The sequence below is a fragment of the Chiloscyllium punctatum genome, chromosome 49 (genome assembly GCF_047496795.1).
Source record: "Chiloscyllium punctatum isolate Juve2018m chromosome 49, sChiPun1.3, whole genome shotgun sequence".
Taxonomy (NCBI): Eukaryota; Metazoa; Chordata; class Chondrichthyes; order Orectolobiformes; family Hemiscylliidae; genus Chiloscyllium; species Chiloscyllium punctatum.
In genome coordinates, this window is record NC_092787.1 from 37,445,692 (window position 1) to 37,467,851 (window position 22,160).

The 22,160-nt window shown below is 43.7% G+C and overlaps 1 protein-coding gene across 15 annotated transcripts in view; it reads right to left on the reverse strand.

The window, feature by feature from the left end:
• Positions 1 to 22,160, reverse strand: part of exd3 (exonuclease 3'-5' domain containing 3) — a 395,662-nt gene that overhangs the window by 208,333 nt on the left and 165,169 nt on the right. For all 15 annotated transcript variants that reach the window (XM_072566231.1, XM_072566229.1, XM_072566225.1 and 12 more), the window contains 2 exons: positions 21,387 to 21,553; positions 20,757 to 20,933 (listed from right to left, as the gene is read on the reverse strand). In XM_072566231.1, coding sequence (XP_072422332.1) covers positions 20,757 to 20,933; positions 21,387 to 21,553 — 344 coding nt within the window. The remainder of the gene's footprint in view (positions 1 to 20,756; positions 20,934 to 21,386; positions 21,554 to 22,160) is intronic.

Genomic DNA, 22,160 nt, shown 5'->3' on the forward strand with positions numbered 1-22,160 from the left:
ATTTGTTCAATCCAGAGGATGATTAAAGTCAGCATGATTACTGAGGCACTTTTCTGACTAGCCCTCACTATTTTTTGTTAAATTGCTCAATCTTGTACTCAACTTTCTCCTGACCATAGCAACCAACAACTTCAATCAGAGGCAAGGGAAAAGCCGGGAGAGATTTGTAGCTGCCGTCCAAACACTGTATAATAGACAAGGGCGGCACGGTGGCACAGTGGTTAGCACTGCTGCCTCACAGCACCAGAGACCCGGGTTCAATTCCCACCTCGGGCGACTGTCTGTGTGGAGTTTGCACGTTCTCCCCGTGTCTGCGTGGGTTTCCTCCGGGTGCTCCGGTTTCCTCCCACAGTCCAAAGATGTGCAGGTCAGGTGAATTGGCCATGCTAAATTGCCCGTAGTGTTAGGTAAGGGGTAAATGTAGGGGTATGGGTGGGTTGCGCTTCGGCGGGGCGGTGTGGACTTGTTGGGCCGAAGTGTTGGGCCTTAGTGTTCCCACACTAAGTAATCTAATGTAATCTAATGTGAACAACTAGTGACACCAAAACCACAGCTTTGAATGTTTCCATTCAGTCACTTAACTGTCATGGAATCCCTACAGTGTGGAAGCAAGCCACTCAGCCCATTAAGTCCACACTAACCATCCAAAGAATATCCCACCCAGACCCACCCCTGTAACCTTGCATTTCCCATGCTAAACCAGCTAACCTACACATGGGCAATTTAGCATGGCCAATCCACCTACCTGTATATCTTTAGACTGGGAGCACCCAGAGGAAATCCAAAGAGGCATGGGGAGAATGTGCAAATTCCACACAGACAGCCACCCGAGAGTGGAATCAAACCTGAGCCCCTGATATTGTGAGGCACCAGTGCTAACCACTGAGCTACCATGTCACCCACAATTCTTGCAATTGTACTGAGAGTGACTATATAGCACTTGGTCAGTCCATGAAGACTAGAACATAGAACATAGAAGAATACAGCGCAGTACAGGCCCTTCAGCCCTCGATGTTGCGCCGATCAAAGCCCACCTAACCTACACTAACCCACTATCCTCCATATACCTATCCAATGCCCGCTTAAATACCCATAAAGAGGGAGAGTCCACTACTGCTACTGGCAGGGCATTCCATGAACTTACCACTCGCTGCGTGAAGAACCTACCCCTAACATCAGTCCTATATCTACCCCCCTTAATTTAAAGCTATGCCCCCTTGTAATAGCTGACTCCATACGTGGAAAAAGGTTCTCACTGTCAACCCTATCTAACCCCCTAATCATCTTGTACACCTCTATCAAGTCACCCCTAAACCTTCTTTTCTCCAATGAAAACAACCCCAAGTGCCTCAGCCTTTCCTCATAGGATCTTCCTACCATACCAGGCAACATCCTGGTAAACTTCCTCTGCACCCGTTCCAGTGCCTCCACATCCTTCCTATAGTATGGCGACCAAAACTGCACACAATATTCCAGATGCGGCCGCACCAGAGTCTTATACAACTGCAGCATGACCTCAGGACTCCGGAACTCAATTCCTCTACCAATAAAAGCCAGTACGCCATATGCCTTCTTCACTGCACTATTTACCTGGGTGGCAACTTTCAGAGATCTGTGTACATGGACACCAAGATCCCTCTGCTCTTCCACACTACCAAGTAGTCTACCATTAGCCCAGTAATCCATCTTTTTATTACTCTTACCAAAGTGAATCACCTCACACTTAGCTACATTGAACTCCATTTGCCACCTTTCTGCCCAGCTCTGCAGCTTCTCTATATCCCGCTGTAACCTGCCATATCCTTCCTCACTGTCTACAACTCCTCCGACTTTCGTATCATCCGCAAACTTGCTCACCCAACCTTCTAACCCTTCCTCCAGGTCATTTATAAAAATGACAAACAGCAATGGTCCGAAAACAGATCCTTGCGGAACACCGCTAGTGACGACACTCCAAGATGAACCTTTGCCATCAACTACTACCCTCTGTCTTCTTCCAGCCAGCCAATTCCTAATCCAAACCTCCAACTCACCCTCAATGCCATATCTCTGTATTTTCTGCAGTAGCCTACCATGGGGGACCTTATCAAACGCCTTACTAAAATCCATATATACCACATCTACCGCTTTCCCCTCATCTACCTCCTTAGTCACCTTCTCAAAGAATTCAATAAGGTTTATGAGGCACGACCTGCCCTTCACAAAACCATGCTGACTATCCTTGATCACATCATTCTTATCCAGATGTGCATAAATCCTATCCCTTACAATTCTCTCTAAGACTTTGCCCACAACAGAAGTGAGACTCACTGGCCTATAGTTACTAGGATTATCCCTACTCCCCTTCTTGAACAAGGGAACCACGTTTGCTAGCCTCCAGTCCTCTGGTATTTGATGATTGCCCTATGGTAACATTACAGGGAACGAGTTAGGCATCTTCTAAAATCTACGCAGCCTGTGTTTTTTACATAGATGGTTGGAATGGAATGGCAAGCATGCTAAAATAGTTTCGCAAAGGTGTAAGACCCTGGAGTGTGTGGTTTTGCTTTCATAGAGGTTCTCAGTACAGTGCTCTCCTGCCTTTGCACCATTGAAACACACCTTTCCCTCTGTTGGAGATATTCTCTCCTCACAGAGAACACTGCCACAGGGGTCCTCCAGGAAATTGGTCCTTGTGAGAAACAAGACTTTGAATGCAAATTGTTCATGCAGGGATTCACCACCAAAATTATCTCGGCATTCACTCTAAATCCACAAACATTATTTCCAAGGAGTCGAAATTCCAGTTTGTCTCCTCCTCTCTCGGTCAGAGAAACTGTGCATCTTTATCACAATCACATCTCCAACACAAAGTCTCCACAGACCATGACTCAAAACTCGGACTATCGTGATGGGTATACCTCAGACACAATGTCAAAATTTTGAGATTTTTTAAGATTTAGTACAAAATGCCTGTTCCCAGGTAGGTGTCCAATTACAGCCGGGGAAACCTTCGGGCGAAGATTGTCAAATATATTATAATTTCCTCCTTTAGATTAGATTAGATTAGATTTCCTACAGCATGGTAACAGGCCCTTCGGCCCAACCAGTCCACACCGACCCTCCGAAGAGTAACCCACCCAGACCCATTTCCCTCTGACTAATGCACCTAACACTACGGGCAATTTAGCATGGCCAATTCACTTGACCTGCACATCTTTGGACTGTGGGAGGAAACCGGAGCACCCAGAGGAAACCCACACAGATACGGGGACAATGTGCAAACTCCACACAGACAGTCACCCGAGGCTGGAATCAAACCTGGGACCCTGGTGTTGTGAGGCAGCAATGCTAACCACTGAGTCACCGTGCCACTCCTAAAATGCTACCAAAGCTAACAATCACTGGAGGGATTTTTTAGCATAAGGTTACTGATAACAAACATGCTGTGCCAAATTTCAGAACAACAGACAGGCACAGCTAAAAATGGAAGATCGTCCGGGAACAAACAGATCTCTGCTAGCATAGCAGAGTCAAGTTCACTGTGGATGAAGACCTCTGACCTTAATGCTTCCTAGTAATTACTGTTAATACAGTATCTAAACAGACCACAAATAATAAAGCCATTTTCAAAGGCCTTTTTCTTTTTGCAGATATTGACTTATGCCCCCTTTGAGACTGGCTGAGCCTGGTCCTCAGACAGGGCAAGTTGCAGGAAATGCCTTTGTTGCTACAAGATAAAGCCCAGACATCTGGCAGGGAAATGCTATCAGTCACTTGTAGGCATTGGTCCAACACCACAGAAAGCACGTTATTTACTGAGAGCTTGCTCAGCAGGCAAGGAAGCTGACAGATCCACAATCCAATATTTTCAAATGAACATTTTACACCAATCTTGCTTCGCTGATCTATCAAAGCGGCCACTGCTCTCTAAGTATCACATCAATATTGAAAAGCACACAATACTTACTGCTTGAACTTCATACTGATACAACTTTGAACTAGAATTTGTTGCTTGAGTTGATAAACCATAGACTAGAAGTAGGCACTGAGCTCACTGGTTCACCAACCTCTCAGAGTGTGGACCAACAGCCTATCGTTATTAGTTAAGCTTCACCACTGTAGAAATGAAGGTGTGACAAACAGCGGCCTGAGCTGCATGTGCTGTCTCTGCAGTACGTTAGAGGGAGCAGGGAGATTATCTACAACACCTCACAGTGACTTAGCTAACAAAGAAATACAAGAGTCAGAAATGGATCAATATAGAAATTAAAGTAAAACAGAGAACTGTGGCTGGAGATCTGAAATAAAAAGAGAAATTGCTGGAGGAACTCAGCAGATCTGGCAGCTGTAGGAAGAAAGCAGAGTTAATCTTTCATGTCCAGTGACTCGGGTCCTGACGAACAAACAATGGACTCGAAACATTTAACTATGCTTTCTTTCAACAGATGCTGCCAGATCTGCTGAGTTTCTCCAACAATTTCTGTTTTTGTTGCAAAACCTACAGTAAGTAACTTAACAACAGTACAGCAAACATTGCTCACTCTCACCGCTGCTGTTAAAACGGAGCCCGCTGATTCTATGAGGTAAGTTTTGAAAGGAGAAATTTACCTTCCCACCAGCCCCCTGGTCTTGGCTCTCACCACTCCCACTGCTGCTGCTGCTAAAATGGAGGTGAAGGAGCCTTGGATGACAAGAGAAGAGGAGCTTCTTGTCAAGTCGAAGAAGGAAGCTTACTTAAAATTGACGAAGCAAGGATCTGGCACAGCTTTAGAGGATTACAGGGTAGCTAGGAAAGAACTCAAAAATGGACTGAGGAAAGCTAGAACTGTTCTTGGGCCTCTGCTCTTTGTAGTTTTTATAAATGACTTGGATGAAGAGGTGGAAGGGTGGGTTAGTAAGTTTGTGATGACACAAAGGTTAGTGGTTTTGTAGGTAGTGTTGAGGGCTGCTGCAGGCTACAAGACATTGACAGGATGCAGAGCTGGGCTGAGAAGCGGCAGATGGAGCTCAACCTAGATAAATGCAAAGTGATTCAAATTGGAAGGTCAACTTTGAATGCTGAATACAGGGTTAAAGACAGGATTCTTGGCAGAACAGTGGGATCTTGGGGTCTATGCACATACATCCTTCAAAATTGCCACCCAAGTTGACAAGATTGTTAAGAACGCATATGGTGTTTTGGCTTTCATTAACAGGGGAATTGAATTTAAGTGCTGTGAGGTTTTGCTGAAGCTCTAGAAAACCCTGGTTATACCACACTACGAATATTGTGTCTAATTCTGGTTGCTTCATTATAGGAGGAAGGATGTAGATGGTTTAGAGAGGGTGCAGAGGAGACTTATCAGGATGCTGCCTGGATTGGAGGCATGTCTTATGAAGTGAGATTGAGTCAGCTAGGGCTTTTCACACTGGGGAGGAGGAGGAGGAAGAGAGATGATTTGATAGAAGTTTACAAGATAATTAGAATTAGAATCCCTACAGGGTGGAAACAGGCCCTTCAGCCCAACACATCCACACCAACCCTCCAAAGAGTAACCCGCCCAGACCCATTCCTCTATCCTACATTTGCCCATAACTAATGCATCTAACCTACACATCCCTGAACACTATGGGCAATTTAGCATGGCCAAGTCACCTGACCTGCACATTTTTGGACTGTGGGAAGAAACCAGAGCACCCGGAGGAAACCACACAGACACAGGGAGTATGTGCAAACTCCACACAGACAGCCATCCAAGGCTGGAATCGAACCCAGGTCTGTGGCACTGTGAGGCAGCAGTGCTAACCACTGGGCCACCGTGTCAGCCGTAATGAGAGCCATAGATAGAGTAGATAGCCAGAGACTTTTCTCCAGGGCAGAAATGGATGTCACGATTGGAGGAATATATAGCGGAGATGTCAGATGTGGAATGCATGGTCAGTGGTGGAAGTAGAGTCAGAGACATTAGGGACATTTAAGTGACTGATGGACAAGCACATGGACAGCAGTAAATTGAGAGGTGTGTAGGTTAGGTTGATCTTAGATTAAAATAAATGCTCGGCACAACAGTGTGGGCTGAAGGACCTGTACTGTACTGTACGCTTCTATGTTCTAACACGACAAGTATGTTAATTGTGTACAGGACTGCCACTTCCTAATCTCACAACACCTCCCAACTCTCTCCCCATCATCCCTAGCCCTTTAATTCCCATATCTTTTATTCCCATTGTATGTCTGTTCTCTGCCTGTCCTCTTACAGGACACCTCTCCCATTCTTTGTGAACTTCTGGCTGCAGACTATGTACCCATGCCCATCCACCCCTTATCTCAAACTCTGCTTGATCCACAATGTCCAAGTTCAGTACATACTGTAGTCCTTTTCTCTGCACTCCAGCACTATCACTGAAAGATAGAGTTCAGCTAAACATGGTCTAGTCTCCTCTTCAAAGTGTCTACTGTTGTCTGCCAACCCAGCTGTGTAATACAGACAGCTAGCAGAGAATAGCAAGTATGCAGAATGAAGACAAACAAAATCAAAGGTCACCTTTAGTAACGGTAATAGTAAGTCAGGCTACTCTTACATTAGTGGCTGACTGCAGGCATCATGCAGGTGGTGTGATAACACCCAGGAGGACAGCCAAAGGAGCATCCAAAAGTGCTCACAAGATAGAAAATGCTGGCCTGAACTGGGACATCAATTCAGTCATTATAAATGTTCAGAGCTTTTCTGGTTTACAGATACAGTTCCTATTTCAGATTATTTATTGGCACTCTCACTGGGAAGTGCATTTCAAGGCCTGGAGTAAGGCCAGGAATAGGCTTGGCTGTACTCAGTATTGTTGAGTTAATGTACTGTGTTAATCCTAGTACTAGAGCAGCAAGACTTCATCAGCCAAACCATTTGCTCCAGTCAGTGATATCTTAGGCGATGATTCAATTTCACTCCTGAATCATTACATCATTGCCAACTGCGTCACAAATGATGTGATCTTTATCTGCAATGCCAAATTTAAACAGTGGTTTGTTAGCACTTGTAAGATGACCCATCAAGTACTGAATGTTCTTTATCATTTTCACAGTCTGTGCAACTTTTCCATGGATATACAGCATCTTCTACTGTAACAAAGCGAGGGGGACACCCACAATAGACACCAGTAAAAGGCTGCAGTACACTCAAAGCCCCATTACGAGCATCACACATGATGATCACAAGAGATACAAACAATGCCTAGGAATTCACTCCTAACCCTATCTGACTGTGCTTCAATTCCACAAGTACTTCCGGTCACTTAAAATCTTAGAATCCCTACAGTTGGAAGCATGCCATTCAGCCCATCAAGTCCTCATGATCCTCCAAACAGCATCCTACTCTAACCCTGCCCTACATTATTCCTGTAATCCTGCAATTCCCATGGCTAACCCACCTAATCTTATATCCCTAAACACAATTGACAATTTAGCATGGCCAATCCACCAAACCTGCACATCTTTGGACTGTGGGTGGAAACCGGAGCACAGGGAGAATATGCAAACTCAACACAGACAGTCATAACAGGTTAGAGTTAAACCCAGGTGCCTGGTGCTGTGAGGCAGCAGTGCTAACCACACAGCCACCATATCAACCACTTGTCTGATGGTTACTCTTCACTGTGTGATTCTGAACATGATGGGTCAAAAGGGATCTGCCGCAGCTGAGTATATGAAAAATCTCAGTTGTTCATACACTGAACAACATCCAATTAACTCCACTCACTTCCTCCAAATGAAAGGTGCTGCTATGGTTACCCACATAGGTACTAACAATGCCTATTCTTTATAGAATCATAGGAACATCTTCTTGGTAAAGACTAATGTGAAGTTATAATTCACAGTGGAATTCATTGCCGCGGAGTGCAGTGCACTAAATGTCTTCAAGGCAGAGATTGATAAATTTTTGATGTCACAAGGAATTAAGGGCTACGGGGAGAATGCGGGTAAGTGCAGCTGAAATGCCCATCAGCCATGATTGAATGGCAGAGTGGAATCAATGGGCTGAATGGCCTTACTTCCACTCCTATGTCTTATGGTCTTATAATTTACTCATTTCAGCTATGCCTTTATCCCACTTGCGCAAACCTCCCATTTGGTCACAAACAGGTTCTACAGCTTTTACTATTTTATTACTCTTTCACTATTTACATCCCCTTTCATGTTGCCTGCCAGTCTCTTTGTTCCCCTTATTTCTTTATTCACTTGTGTCTGAACTGTCAATATCCAGCTTGTTTCTCAAGTGTATTATCCACCTGAAATATAACACAGGCCTTTTATTAATCTCTACCTGTCACCATTCAGGGATCTCTGGTTTTGTTTGTCCTATCTGGCCCCCTTATGGGAATGTACTTCGACCATCTCTGAACCATGTCCTTTCTGCAAGCAGCCAATTGTTCAGTGAAAGCTTTCCCAACCTTTGCTTCCAAAATACATGGGCCAAAACCATTCTTATTGAAGTTAGCCTTTCTCCAATTAATTGTTTCTGCTTGGAATTATTCCTCATCCTTTCCATAGCCGACCTAAACCTATTTATACAATTACAAAAGAAAATATTGCAGATGCTGGAAAGCTGAAATAAAATTGGAAAATACTAGAAATACTCAGTTCAGGCAGCCTAGAGTGGGTAGAGATAGGATGAACAAGAGAGAAGGACTATAAGTGGGTGGAGGGCTGGACAGATTAAATGACAGAAGGTTTCATTGGACAAAAGCTAAAGGGGGCAAACATATGACAAGTCAAGTAACGGAAGGTGAGCCAAGCGAAGATGTGAATGGCAGGAAAGCAGTGACCCAGATGTGAAGAAAGAAAGAAATTTAAATAAAATACAAATTGATACCCAATGAGCAGAGGTTCTATTCTTACATTATTGAACTCTGTCTGTCCATTTCTCTGCATTTGGCCCATACCCTACTAATCCTTTCCTATCCATGCATTTGACCAAATGTCTTTTAAATGTTGTTAGTATACCCGCCTCAATCACTTCCACTGGCAGTTCATTCCATATGTGTACCACCCACTGCGTAAAAAGGTTGGCCCTCAGGTTCCCTTTTATTCTTTCCCCTTTAACCTTAAACTGATGGCCTCTAGATCTCAATTCCCTAACCCTGGGAAAAACACTGACTGCATTCACCCTATCCATGCCTCTCATGATCTTATACCCTTCTATAAGATCGCCCCTCTCAGTCTCCTATGCTCTACAGAAAAAGTCCTAGTTTGTCCAACCTCTCATTAATTCAGATGGTTGAGTCCAGGCAACATCCTTGTAAATTTTTTCTGCACTCTTTCCAGTTTAATAACATCCTTCCTATAGCAAGGTGACCAAAACTGAACATAATACTCCAAATATGACCTCAGCAATGTCCTGTACAACTGCAACATAATTTCCCAACTTCTATACTCACTGTTCTGACTGATGGCGGCCAGTGTACCAAAAACCTCCTTAACTGCCCTGTCTACCCTGTATCCACTTTCAGAGAACCTCACACCTGACATCCAAGGTCCTCCTGTTCCACTCACTCCTTAAGGACCTACCATTCACCATGAAACTCCTACCTTGACTTGACTTTCCAAAATGCAACTGCTCACTCTTATCTATATTAAACTCCATTTGCTGAAAATGTGTTGCTGGAAAAACGCAGGAGGTCAGGCAGCATCCAAGGAGCACAAGAATCGACGTTTCAGGCATGAGCCCTTCTTCAGGAAAGGGCTGCCTGACCTGCTGCGCTTTTCCAGCAACACATTTTCAGCTCTGATCTCCAGCATCTGCAGTTCTCACTTTCTCCATTAAACTCCATTTCCCCAGATGATCAACCTCCCTCACTTTCCACAACATCTCCTATTTTAGTGTCATCTGCAAACTCATTAATCATGATCTATATGAATTTCAGTAAGGTGTTCAACAAGATTCCCCATGGGAGACTGGTTAGCAAGTTTAGATCTCATGGATTACAGGGAGAACTAGCCATTTGGATACAGAACTGGCTTGAAGGTAGAAGGCAGAGGGTGGTGGTGCAGGGTTGTTTTTCAGACTGGAGGACCAGTGGAGTGCCACAAGGATCAGTGCTGGGCCTGCTACTTTTTGTTATTTACATAAATTATACGAATGTGAACATAGGACGTATAGTTAGTAAGTTTGCAGATGACACCAAAATTGGAGGAGGTGTAGTGGACAGCGAAGAGGGTTACCTCAGATTACAATGGGATCTTGATCAGATGGGCCAATGAGCTGAGAAGTGGCAGATGGAGTTTAATTTAGATAGATGTGAGGTGCTGCATTTTGGAAAAGCAAATCTTAATGGGACTTATATACTTAATGGTAAGGTGCAAAGGAGTGTTGTTGAACAAAGAGACCTTGGAGTGCAGGTTCATAGCTCCTTGAAAGTGGAGTACCAGGTAGATAGGATAGTGAAGAAGGCGTTTGGTATGCTTTCCTTTATTGGTCAGAGCATTGAGTAAAGGAGTTGGGAGATCATGTTGCAGCTGTACAGGATGCTGGTTAGACCACTTTTGGAATATTGCGTGCAATTCTGGTCTCCTTCCTATCGGAAGGATGTTGTGAAACTCGACAGAGTTCAGAAAAGATTTACAAGGATGTTGCTAGAGTTGGAGGATGAGTTATAAGGAGAGGTTGAATAGGCAACGGTTGTTTTCCCTGAAGCATCGGAGGCTGAGGGGGGACTTTATAGGGGTTTATAAAATCATGAGGGGCATGGATAGGATAAACAGACAAAGTTGTTGTGGTTCTGTTCGCCGAGCTGGGAATTTGTGTTGCAAACGTTTCGTCCCCTGTCTAGGTGACATCCTCAGTGCTTGGGAGCCTCCTGTGAAGCGCTTCTGTGATGTTTCCTCCAGCATTTATAGTGGCTTGTCTCTGCCGCTTCCGGTTGTCAGTTCCAGCTGTCCACTGCAGTGGCCGGTATATTGGGTCCAGGTCGATGTGTTTGTTGAGAGAATCTGTTCTACGTAGAGATAGGGGTGAAGGCTGGTACAATTACAACATTTAAAAGGCATTAGTGAGTTTTGAGAAGATTTGTAGCTCAGGTTGAGGTTCTGGGTGTAGGTTTGCTCACTGAGCTGGAAAATAAGGTTTCTGACGTTTCGTCACCATACTAGGTAACATCATCAGTGAGCCTCCGGTGAAGCACTGGTGTTATGTCCCACCTTCTATTTGTGTGTTTAGGTTTCCTTGGGTTGGTAATGTCATTTCCTGTGGTGATGCCATTTCCTGTGTTGGTGATGTAATTTCCTGATTATTTCAGAGGGTGGTAGATGGGGTCCAAGTCAATGTGTTTGTTGATAGAGTTCCGGTTGGAATGCCATGCTTCTAGGAATGGCAACAAGCAAAATGAACATCATTTACAAAATACCTTCCAAGAACTGAGACAAACATTACATTGGACAAACAGGCAGAAAACTAGCCACCAGGATACATGAACATCAACTAGCCACAAAATATCATGACCCTTTCTCACTAGTATTCTTACATACAGATAAGGAAGGAACCACTTCGACTGGGACAACACATCCATCCTATGACAAGCCAAACAGAGACACATATGAGAATTCCTAGAAGCATGGCACCCCAATCAGAACTCAATCAACAAACACGTCGATTTGAATCCCATCTACCACCCTCTGTGAAAAAGAACAGGAAATGACATCACCAACCCAAGGAAACCTCAACATATAAATAGAAAGTAGTACATAACACCAGCATCGAAAACGAATCTTCCAGCTCAGCGTGTAAACTTACATCCAGGATCTGGATACTGTCCACGTCTTGCTGCAGTTGAGAATGGACTGTATCAGTTTCTGAGGAGCCATGAATAATGTTGAACATTGCATAATCAGTGAACTTCCAAACTTCTGACTTTAAGATGAGGGAAGATCATTAATGAAGCAGCTGAAGGATGTTGGGCCTACAACACTACACTGAGGAACGTCGACAGAATTTCCTGCAGCTGACGTCCAATAATCGCATCCATTTTACTTTGTACTGGGTATAACCAGTAGTCAGCTTTCTCCCTAATTCCCATTGACTCCAGTTTTACTACGGCTTCTTAATGCGATACACTGTTGAATGTGGCCTGATGTATGCAAAGAGCAGAGTTTGGGGCTCGTCTGCTTCTGTATGCCTTGCTCTTTTCTCTCTTTTAGTGTTGCTTTTCTCTTTCTTTTCCTTTGTTGGCAGCAGCAGTTCCCTTTGCAGAGTGTTGGTAGAGGTGGCAGTGCTCCCCTTCTTGGGGGAGTGGCCAGCAACAGGTTTCATCGCCGAAATGGTGGTCTCAGAAGGCAGCAGTGGCAGCAACATAAGCCAGAATGAGGCACCCGCTGCTTCAGCGTGGTTGGCCCAGCGTTAGGTTTGAGCCCAGTATGGGACCTGGCAGATTCAGCGGCAGCTGCATTGCTGAGGTCAGCCCAGCGTGATCTCATGGTAGTGATACTGTCACTGGAGACAAGATGGTGCTGAAGAATGGCAATATGGTTTCAGCAGCAGCGGCACAACTCCAGGATATGGTTAAGCACTGGTACCTGACAGCAAAGGCAATGGCATTTCAGTTCCAACAGCGTGCGGGTTCATAGGGTATATAAGAGTTCACAAACTGAGGGATAGACTTTGTGACTTGGTTCTTTTGGCAGCAAGGACTCATGGTGGAGGCGGGTGAGTGATTTGGACCCGCCTCCTTTTCTTTTAGCTATTTATTTCTGATTCTGTCTTTAATCTTGTCTGGTATACACTAAGATGGCGCCGGAGAATGGCAACTTTGTATACCTTTCACTATACTCCTATACTCGCGTCCACGTGATAATAAAATCTAAATCTGATGTCAAAGGCAGTCACTCTTACCTAAGGAGCCAAGGCTGTAATGAGGTCTGCAGCTGGGTAGCCCTTGCGGAACCCGAACTGGGCATCACTGAGCAGGTTATTGCTGAGCAAGTGCTGCTTCATAGCAGTATTGATGATACCTTCCATCACTTTACTGACGATTGAGTGTAGACTGACATGGTGATAATTGGCCGGGTTGGAGGAGTCTTGCTTTTATGTTTTCAGATCATACCTGGGCAATTTTCCACATAGTCGGGTAGATGCCAGCAATTAATGGAACAGCTTGGCTAGGGGGAGCAGCAAGTTCAGGAGCCTTCAGTACTATTGCTAGAATGTTGCCTCTGAGGTATCCAGTAGCTCCAACCCATTTCCTGTGATCAAAGAGTGAATCAAACTGGCTGAAGACAACGTTTGTGACATTGGATACGTCCAGAGGAGGCAGAGCTAGGTCATCCTTGGCACTTTTTCCTACAGATTATTACAAATACTTCACCCGTATCTTTTGCATAGATGTGCTGGACTCCCCAGTCGCATGAGATGGGGATCTTTATGAAGCATTCTCCCCCAGCAAGTCATTTAATTTTTCACCAGACTTCACAACAAGACATGGGAGCACTGCAGATCTTAGATCTGATTTCTTGGTTGTGGAATTCCTTGTGTATCACTTGCTACCTATGCTGTTTGGCACACAATTGGTTCTGGCTAAAATAGTGGGGGAGGCTAAAATACTATTTCTTTTCTGAATGTCATGTTTTTGAAGTTCTTTTTGCTCTTGCAATTTTAAGTACCTTTTCATTTACCATATGGTCCGTACATGGAATCTTTAGTATACAATCTTAAAATCCATTTTTCAAAAGCCTCTATTTCCTTCCTCAAATCATTACATATTGCCCATAGTGGAAATGTACAGGAAAGTGGATGGAATATAGTATTGTGTGAGATTTATTTTTATTACAAACTTGGATTTTCTTGTCATTAACACATCTTCCCGGTTATCTCAATACCGCTTCTAACTTCTGCATTGAGTTTGCCATCATGTTCTAAATAGCTAAACATATCTCGTTGTTCCAGTGTGACAATGTCCACTTCAACCTTCCCTCGAATTTCCTGTAATGCTTTCCTTCTGTGTATTATTGTTTTTATCTTCTCATTGAATATGGATTTAATATAAACAAAACTATTTAACAGAGGATACAAGGGATCAGTTTAAAGTTCCTGATCAACCTCAAAAAGAGTAATGACAATTAAGATTGAAACAAAGACTTCTGATCTGGTTGACACGCAAGTTTAAGCTGCGCACGAAGATCACAGAGCAGGGAATGGAGGCATTTTATGGTGACATCCAGAACTGTTATGATCAATAAACTAATTATAATAGGTGATTTAAACATTAAAATTTGTAAAGGAGCATCAGGATTGAATGTACATTATGCCATTAGGTTGAAAAAAATGACAGACTGATACAATTTTGTCAAACAGATCTAATGTTGGCAAACACATTCTTTAAGAAATAAAAAAGACTATACACTTCAAGAGCTTCAGATGGTGCTTTAAAAATCAATAGATTATGTGATTGTGAAATAACATTTTAGAAACAATACAAAGAACATTCATTCGTGTGCATCTGGTGCAGATATAAATTCAGATCATTGTCACCTTATGGCAAAAAATAAATGAAAGTGATGAGATCAAAAGAGGAAAGACATATGTAGCTAATTAGATGCTAACAAATTACATAGAACATTCCAGCGCAGTACAGGTCCTTCGTCCCTCGATGTTGCACCGACCTGTGGAAACAATCTGAAGCCCATCTAACCCACACTATTTCATTCTCATCCATTTAACAATCCAATGACCACTTAAATACCCGTAAAGTTGATGTGCCTACAACTGTTGCAGGGAGTACGTTCCACACCCCTTCTACTCTCTGAGTAAAGAACCTACCTCTGATATCTGTCCTATATCTATCACCCCTCAATTTAAAGCTATGTCTCCTCATGCAAGCCATCACCATCCGAGGAAAAAGGTTCTCACTGTGCACCAGATTTAACCCTCTGAATATATTGTATGTATCAATTATGTCACCTCTCAACCTTCTTCTCTCTAACGAAAACAGCCTCAAGTCCCTCAGCCTTTCCTTGTGAGACCTTCCCTCCATACCAAGCAACACCCTAGTAAATCTCCTCTGAATCCTTTTCAAAGCTTCCGCATCCTTCCCATAATGTGGTGACCAGAACTGTACGCAATACTCCAAGTGCAGCCGCACTAGAGTTTTGTACAGCTGCAGCATGATCTCGTGGTTCTGAAACTCGATCCCTCTACCAATGCCTTCTTAACGGCCCTATCAACCTGGGTGGCAACTTTCAGGGACCGATGTACATGGACACCAAGATCTTTCTGCTCATCTGCACTACCAAGAATCTTACCATTAGCCCAGTACTCTCTATTCCTGTTACTTCTCATAACTTTTTGCATTAAACTCCATTTGCCATCTCTCAGCCCTCTGCAGCTTACCTCTGTCCCTCTGTAACCTATGATATCCTTTGGCACTATCCACAATTGTCCCAACCTTCGTGTCATCTGCAAATTTACTAACCCATCCTTCTATGCCCTCATCCTAGTCATTTATAAAAATGACAAACCGCGGTGGACCCAAAACAGATCCTTGTGGTATACCACTAGTAACTCAACTCCACTGAGTTACCACTAGTAACTCAACTAAACATTTCTCATTAACCACCACCCTCTGTCTTCTTACAGCTTGCCAATTTCTGATCTAAACTGCTAAAACTCTCTCAATTAGGTACTGTGGGGAACCTTATCAAGCACCTCACTGAAATCCCAGATAGACCACATCAACGGCTTTACCATCCCACCTGTTTGGTCACCTTCTCAAAGAATTCAATAACGTTTCTGAGGCACGACCTACCCTTCACAAAACCGTGCTGACTATCCCATATCAACTTATTCCTATTGAGATGATTATAAATTCTATCTCTTATAACTTTTTCTAACACTTCACCCACAACTGAAGTAAGGCTCAGTGGTCTATAATTACCAGGGTTGTCTCTACTCCTCTTCTTGAACATTCTTGCTATTCTCCAGTCTTCTGGTACTATTCCTGTAGACAATGATGACATAAAGATCAAAGCCAAAGGCTCGTCAATCTCCTCCCTGGCTTCCAAGAGAATTCTAGGATAAATCCCATCCGGCCCAGGGGACGTATCTATTTTCACATTTTTCAGAATTGCTAACACCTCCTCCTTGTGAACCTCAATCCCATCTCGTCTCGTAGCCGGTTTCTCAGTATTCTCCTCAGCAATATTGTCTTATTCCAGCGTGAATACTGACGAAAAATATTCATTTAGCACTTACTCTATCTCCTGTGACTCCACACACAACTTCCCACTACTATGCTTGATTGGCCCTAATCTTACCCTAGTCATTCTTTTATTCCTGATATACCAATAGAAAGCTTTAGGGTTTTCCCTGATCCTATCCAACAACAATTTCTCACGTCCCCTCCTCGTTGTCTTAGCTCTCTCTTTAGATCCTGGCTACTCTGTACCTCTCAATTGTCCGAATTGAGCCTTCACAACCACCTGATGAAGGAGCAGTGCTCCGAAAGCTAGTGCTTCCAAATAAATCTGCTGGACTATAACCTGGTGTTGTGTGATTTTTAACTTTGTACATCCTAACATAAACCTTCTTGTTCCTCTTGACAAGAGATTCAACTTCCTTAGTAAACCAAGGCTCCTGTGCTTGACAACTTCCTCCCTATCTGACAGGTACATACTTATCAAGAACACACAGTAGCTGTTCCTTGAGTAAGCTCCACATTTCAATTGTGCCCATCGCCTGCCGTTTCCTTCCCCATCCTTGCATCCTCAATCTTGTCTAATTACATCACAATTGCCTTTCTCTATATACCTATGCCTTTTCATCGCTAAAGTAAACATAATTCAATTGTTGTCACTATCACCAAAGTACTCACCTATCTCCAAATCTAACACCTAGCCAGATTCATTACCCAGGACCAAATCTAATGTGGCTTTGCCCCACGTTGGCCTGTCTACATACTGTGTCAGAAAACACATGCGGCACAGTGGCTCAGTGGTTAGCACTGCTGCATCACAGCACCAAGGAGCTGGGTTCGATTCCCGCCTTGGGCAACTGTCTGTGTGGTGTTTGCACATTCTCCCCTTGTCTGCGTGGGTTTCCTCCGGGTACTCTGGTTTCCTCCCACAGTCCAAAGATGTGCATGTCACGTGAATTGGCCATGTTAAATTGCCCATAGTGTTAGGTACATTAGTCAGGGGTAAATGTCGGGGAATGGGTCTGGGTGGGTTACTCTTCGGAGGGTCGGTGTGGACTTGTTGGGCCGAAGAGCCTGTTTCCATACTGTAGTGAATCTAATCTAAAACCCTGCTGCACATAACAGACAAAACTGACCCATCTAAAGTAGTTGAACTATAGTATTCCCAGTTAATATTTGGGAAGTTGAAGTCCCCCATAACAACTATCCTGTCACTCTCAAGAATCATCTTTGCTATCCTATCCTCTACATCTCTGGAATTATTTGGAAAACTATAGAAAACTCCCAACAGGGTGACCTGTCCTTTTTTGTTTCTAATATCATACAATTCTATCTCAGTTGACGAATGCTCAAACATCCTTTCTGCAGCCGCAATACTGTCCTTGACTAACAATGCCACACTCCCACCTCTTTTACCATCTTCTCTGTTCTTACTGAAATATCTAAATCCCGGAACCTGCAACAACATTCCTGTCCCTGCTCTACCCATGTCTCTGAAATGGCCACAACATTGAAATCTTGGGTACAGACCCATGCTGCAAGTGCACCCACCTTATTTTGGATGCTCTTGACATTGAAATAAGTACACTTCAAACCAACATTTTGCTTGCTGGTGCCCTCTTGCAAGCCTGAAACCTTATTTCAGACATCCCTACTCTCAATCTCCTCTATACTCAAACTACAATTTAGATTCCCACCGCCCTGCTTAAACCCACCCAAAGAGCATTAGCAAATATACCCTCCAGGATAATGGTACCCCTCTGGTTCAGGTGAAGACCATCCTGTTTGTAGAGATCCCAACTTCCCCAGAAAGAGCCCCAATTATCCAGGGATCCAAAACTCTCCTTCCTGCACCATCCCTGTAGCACGTGTTCAACTCCTCTCTCTCCCTGTTCCTCATCTCACTTGCACGTGACACAAGCAACAAACCAGAGATAACAACTTGTTTGTCGTAGCTCTAAGCTTCCACCCTAGCTCCCTGAATTTCTGCCTTAAATCCCCATCCCCTTTCCTACCTATGTCGTTGGTGCCTATGTGGACCACAACTTGGTGCTGCTCCCCCTCCCTCGCAAGGATCCTGAAAACTTGAAGGGTGAAAACAAAGAGGCGTTCATTCTTTAAATAAAAGCACAAACCTTCAGGTTTTAGGATGAAGGATGCAAACAGAGCACCTTAGAACAAAAAATATAAAGCAAATGGAAAAACACAAAAAAAGACAGTTATACAAGAAAATAGAAAGGAAATGTTAACAAAAGAGTAAAGAAAAGACAAGCAGTGGGTGACTGATGAGAGACTGACAGTGATGGTGGAAAGAGGAAAGAAAACCAACAAATCTGAGTTGATCACACTGAAATAAATAAAGAATGCACGCAAGTAGCTACTGTAGATCTACTGAGGTGTTATAAAATCTTGAAAGCATCATAAAAATGCAAGTTATGTACCAGAGCTGAAGCCTTTCATAGATAAATAAAAGGGACAAGGGGAGATAGTGGTTGCACAAAACACAAAGATGAGAAAATATTGTTTGAAAGGGATGCACTAACGAAATGATGATACATTATATAAGTGAATTGTAGATATTGTATGATGCTCAAAATTAAGTGAGTTTTCAAGATGGAAGCAAATGATGGACCAAACATTATGATGTCAGAGCTAGCAAATATTTTGTCATTGATAGGTACTTTAGAACAGATGAAGCCATGGCTAAAAGGGGAGATGATATTCTAATGGTATCATTGAGAGACTATTAATCGAGAGATCCACTTAATATTCTGGGAACTTGGGTTTGAATCCCACCAAGGCAAATGATGGAATTTGACTTCAATAATTATCTTGAATTAGGAATCAAATGATGACCACAAAACCATTGTCAACTGTTGGAAAAACTCTTCTGATTCACTCATTTCCTTCAGGGAAGGAAGCTGCTATCCTTCCCAGGTCTGACCTACACATGACTCCAGACCCACAGCAACATGGTTGACACTTAATTACCTTACAGCAATTAGGGATTTGTGATAAATGCTGGCCTGGCTGGTGAAGCCCATGTTGTAAATGAAAAGAATGTTAAAAGACTTTGTGAAGCTGAATTAGAAATGATAACAGAAATTTGTGATCAAAAATATACAAAGGAGACGTTCATTACTCATTAAGTTACCAGAGAAACCTAAATCAATGGATGGTAACCATCTCAGAATGATAATCTTAATGAGTCACCTTGTTAAAGCAATTTAGAAAATTATAATATGAAGAACTTATAACTATTTGAAGTAGTGATTGATGAAATAGAGTCTGGGTTTAGACTTGGGAGATGGAACAACAGAAGGGCATTTATCCAAACAATAATCTTTGATAAATATTTCAAAATAAACAAGACACATTTCAAATGAAGAGAGGAGTACAATACATCATGTTACTGTTCCCAAAAATTACTCAGGTTAAACTCAGCATCAGTCATGTGTCTCTCCCTCTCAGGAAACAGCACCCCTATGGACCTCTGGGACTGTTGCAACTTTCTTTTCTTTTCAAACCGCAAATGGGAACCACAATTTTTCATTTGAGAAAGGATGACAGCCATGGAAACAAACAACTCAATAAGCTGAGGTAAAAACAATGACTGCAGATGCTGGAAACCAGATTCTGGATTAGTGGTGCTGGAAGAGCACAGCAGTTCAGGCAGCATCCGAGGAGCTTCAATAAGCTGAGGGTCTGACCACTGATTGAGTTGGGTTAGAAACAGCAGTCTGCTTGCAGCTGGGTGCCAAGCCAACCTGTGCGTGTTCAAACACACATGACCCATATGGCAGCAACACAGCTCTGAAATGTTGGAAGATTGAGAATCCAAAAGAGTGGAAACAATACCACTTCTGCCGTGGGATTCCCTGCAGTGTTACTAATTTGTCATTTCTCTCACCAGGGTTCTCTGATATGTTTTTCCACTCTCTGGATGCATCATGAGCTCTCTTACATTGGAGTCCCTGGTTAGATTGTACTGTGATTGGCAGTCAGAAAATTTATCGCCAGTGACATCCTACATGATGCAAAAGAGTGACTATCATCCTTACTCCTCACAAGGGTAAACCACACTGAGGACAGCAGCCTAGCTATCAGCCTTGATCCAACAATGCATTTCCATTCTGATTCATCTGTGACTTTCTTCTCTCCAGCCAGAATTGATTAAATAACCCTCCTTTACCCACTCCACGTTTGCTTTCCTCATTCTCCTACCTCTCTTTCATTTATACTGCAATCTATCACCTCTCTTTCCTCCCCACCTTTGCCTAGCCAAACTCTTGCTCTCTATCTCCCTTTGCCCTCTTCACTGACACCCTCGACCATCTCCCTCTGCCCACCTCACTCACCCACCCCCACTGTCTCCCCCTGCCCACCTCGCTCACCCACACTCACCGTCTCCCTCTGCCCACCTCACTCACTCCCTACAGTCTACCTCTGCCCTCCTTGTTCACACTCCTCCAGTCTTCTCTCCCCTCCCCCACTGTGCCTCACTATACCCTCTCCCTCACAATGTCCATTTCCCTCTCCTCTTCATCTCCATTTCCCCTCCCCATTCACTCTATCTCCTTCACCATTACTCACACTCTCTCTTAATTTAAATTCTGTCTTACCTCAGCAGCCTTCCTGTGATCATCATCATTCTCCAAAATCTTCACATCCACTCCAAGACAACGCAGGTACCGGCCCAACCCTTGCAACATGTTGTCACAGACAACACTGAACTCGGAGGGTGATAAAGGAGGGGAGGATGATGCCTTTAACAAGGTTGGCTGCATGGTCTGCCCACACTGTGAAAAGGAAGAGGAACAAACGATGGCTCGGAAGAAGCTCACAATATCAGAGAGACACTTTAATCTTCAGAAAGGGTGGATTTACTAAAACTCACCCCACTTGACATTTGTCACAACCCGCTCCTTGAATACTCAGACCCTGGTTCAGACAGAGCAATAGCCTATTCGGCAGGATGACCAGTCATTTCAACCAGCAGCGACACGCTGTCTCAGAAATGTGCACCGATTTCCCTCTGTATCTGCTCAACCTGCCGACCATTTCTCGACAGTACCCTCCACTCTCTAGCCCTCCCCATGCTTACAAAATCATTGCAGCATTCTCTGACACTGCACTCCCTAAAACATCATTTTGAATTCAGTTGTTCCTTCCATCAGTGCTCCCATTGTCCCGAATCACACTCATATCTTTTAAATTGTTGATGAATCGTATATGCCTGTGCAACTTCCTACCTGGAAGGGGTGGGTCGGACTGCTCTTGTTTTTCTTTTGTTTCAGTCCCCTTGCCTTCTTCTCTACTTTGAGCATCAAAAACTCTTCAAGGCTGCAGCTCAAACCAAAGCGCTGTGGTTCTCGACAAAGAGAATCATATACATCCAGCAGGCAGTAGGCATCAGAGGCTGCAGAGCACACAGTAACATTTATTCCCATTTGTCCATTTTTTTTTCATTTAAGAGGAGGTACAGTTTCACACACACTGACTCTCACTGTGATACAGTGCCACACACACACTGACTCACAGTGGGATACAGGCCCCACACACACACACTGACTCTCACTGGGGTACAGTCCCACAAGTAGCTGACTGTCACTGGGATACAGTCCCACACGCACTGACTCTCACTGGGGTACAGTCCCACACGCACACACCGACTCTCACTGGGGTACAGTCCCCCACACACACACACTGAGTCTCACTGGGTTACAGTCCCACATGCACTGACTCTCACTAGGGAAAAGTCTCTCTCTCTCTTTCACACACACACACACACTCACTGGGATATCGTTCTATATGCAGTGACTCTCAGTGGAATACATGTGCTGGTTTCACACACAGGGATCTAGGCTATGCAAAACTGAAATAAACAAAGTTTGGCAGCAAACTTGTGCACGTTAAGGCCTCAAAAACAAAATAGGGACTGGGATTTGGATTTATGATCTCGACACTCAGAGGGAAGTGACACATTGAGCCAAAGCTATCAACACTGAGACTAAACCAGACAGACA